We start from the raw sequence: 1,654 nt of genomic DNA on the forward strand, positions 1-1,654 counted from the left end.
TTTTTTTGTAGAAAAAATGCTTTATGTAGTGTTAAGAATCAAGCTTCATTTGATCAATATAAAAGCAAATGTATGAAGTTGGGAATACATTTTTACCATGATTAATAGACTAAGATTATTGCTTTTAAAAAATGCACTGGACTTGGCACCTATAGTTCAGTGGTTAGGGCATTGGCCACATGCATTGGGGCTGGCAGGTTTGAACCTGGCCCGAGTCTGCTAAACAATGACAGCAACAACAACAAAAAATAGCCGGGCATCGTGACAGGCACCTGTAGTCCCAGCTACTTGGGAGCCTGAGACAAGAGAATCCTTAAGCCTAAGAGTTTGAGATTGCTGTGAGCTGTGATGCCACAGCACTCTAGCAAGGGTGACATAGTGAGACTCTGTATTTTATGACAGTAATACTTACTTGACCCTTTTCCCCCCTCTTTTAGCCCAAACCTTGTCAGTATTGCAACATAATTGCCGCATTTATTGGCAATAAATGCCAGCGCTGCACAAATTCAGAGAAGAAGTATGGACCACCCTATTCCTGCGAACAGTGCAAGCAACAGTGTGCATTTGACAGGAAAGATGATAGAAAGAAGGTAAATCTCTGTGTTTTTCATGACTTTTTTTTTTGTATTTTAGAGAAATTAAAGTGATCCAGTTCTGTTAAAAAGATTTTCAGGTTTCTTTCTTGGTTTTGTTATTGACCTAGAAGAAGATACTCAGATTTTATTTTCTTCATTCATTAAATGTGGACCATTATATTCTAACATTTCATGAGAATCTGAATAATAATGATTATATCACCTAAGTGAGTGGTGATCAGCAAGATTCTGTAGAACTCTGTATAGAAGAGATGGTGATTTAAGCAAGATGTAGTAGTATTACCAGCTTTACTATCTGGTTCTTTGAGTGTTTCTATCTGTTGAAGTTAAAAAATCACAGGAAGATGACAGTAGAGTACATGGAAGGGTGGTGCCTTGGTGGAATCAAAATAGTTTAGAGTTTGGTCATTTTACTCTCCTTAAAGTGTCCAAGTGGTTTCCAATTGCACTTAGAATCCAAAGCCCTTATACAGCCGCAAGGCCCTTACCCAGCTCTCAGTCTCATTGTCTGTCACACTTCCCAACTCTTACCTTACTGCAGATATCCTGGCCATCTTTTAGTCTGTCGGACATGCTAGTCTCATTCTCATCTTTGCACTGAGTGTCATTTTACATGAAACACCCTTTTCCAGAGTATCATAACTGGCTCCTCATGTCGGGTCTCAGCTCAGATACCACCTGCTCAGTGGTATTACTGATTAATTACTAATTACCTTAGTTATGCTTCATATCACCCTATTTTATTGTCTTCCTAGCACATGACATCATGGAAAATTACTTTGTTTACTTGCTTACTTGTTTGTCCAGCCCCATTGGAATGTGAGCTCTTTGCCCATCTTGCTCTCTGTTGTATTTCCAATGGCCTGGCAACAGTAAGTATTCAGGAAATAATTGTTGAATTAAGGAATGTGTTTCAGAAACTCTTTTTTGGTGGCCAGAGGTGATTGTGAGAAGGGCTGACTCTTGCTAACTAAATTCATTAATTTACAATGGGAGAATACAACTTTCTAGGGACCAGAATATTCGTATTTGGGGTATAGATCAGTGGTAGAGCATTT

General features: G+C 38.8%; 1 protein-coding gene across 4 annotated transcripts in view; it reads left to right on the plus strand.

Annotated features, from left to right (window-relative positions):
- The window catches only part of FAM76A (family with sequence similarity 76 member A), a 30,203-nt gene that overhangs the window by 4,897 nt on the left and 23,652 nt on the right, over positions 1–1,654 (plus strand). For all 4 annotated transcript variants that reach the window (XM_003799824.3, XM_023519116.1, XM_023519117.1 and 1 more), the window contains exon 4: positions 438–590. In XM_003799824.3, coding sequence (XP_003799872.1) covers positions 438–590 — 153 coding nt within the window. The remainder of the gene's footprint in view (positions 1–437; positions 591–1,654) is intronic.

The sequence above is a fragment of the Otolemur garnettii genome, unplaced genomic scaffold (genome assembly GCF_000181295.1).
Source record: "Otolemur garnettii isolate 467f Iridium unplaced genomic scaffold, OtoGar3 scaffold00156, whole genome shotgun sequence".
NCBI lineage: Eukaryota > Metazoa > Chordata > Mammalia > Primates > Galagidae > Otolemur > Otolemur garnettii.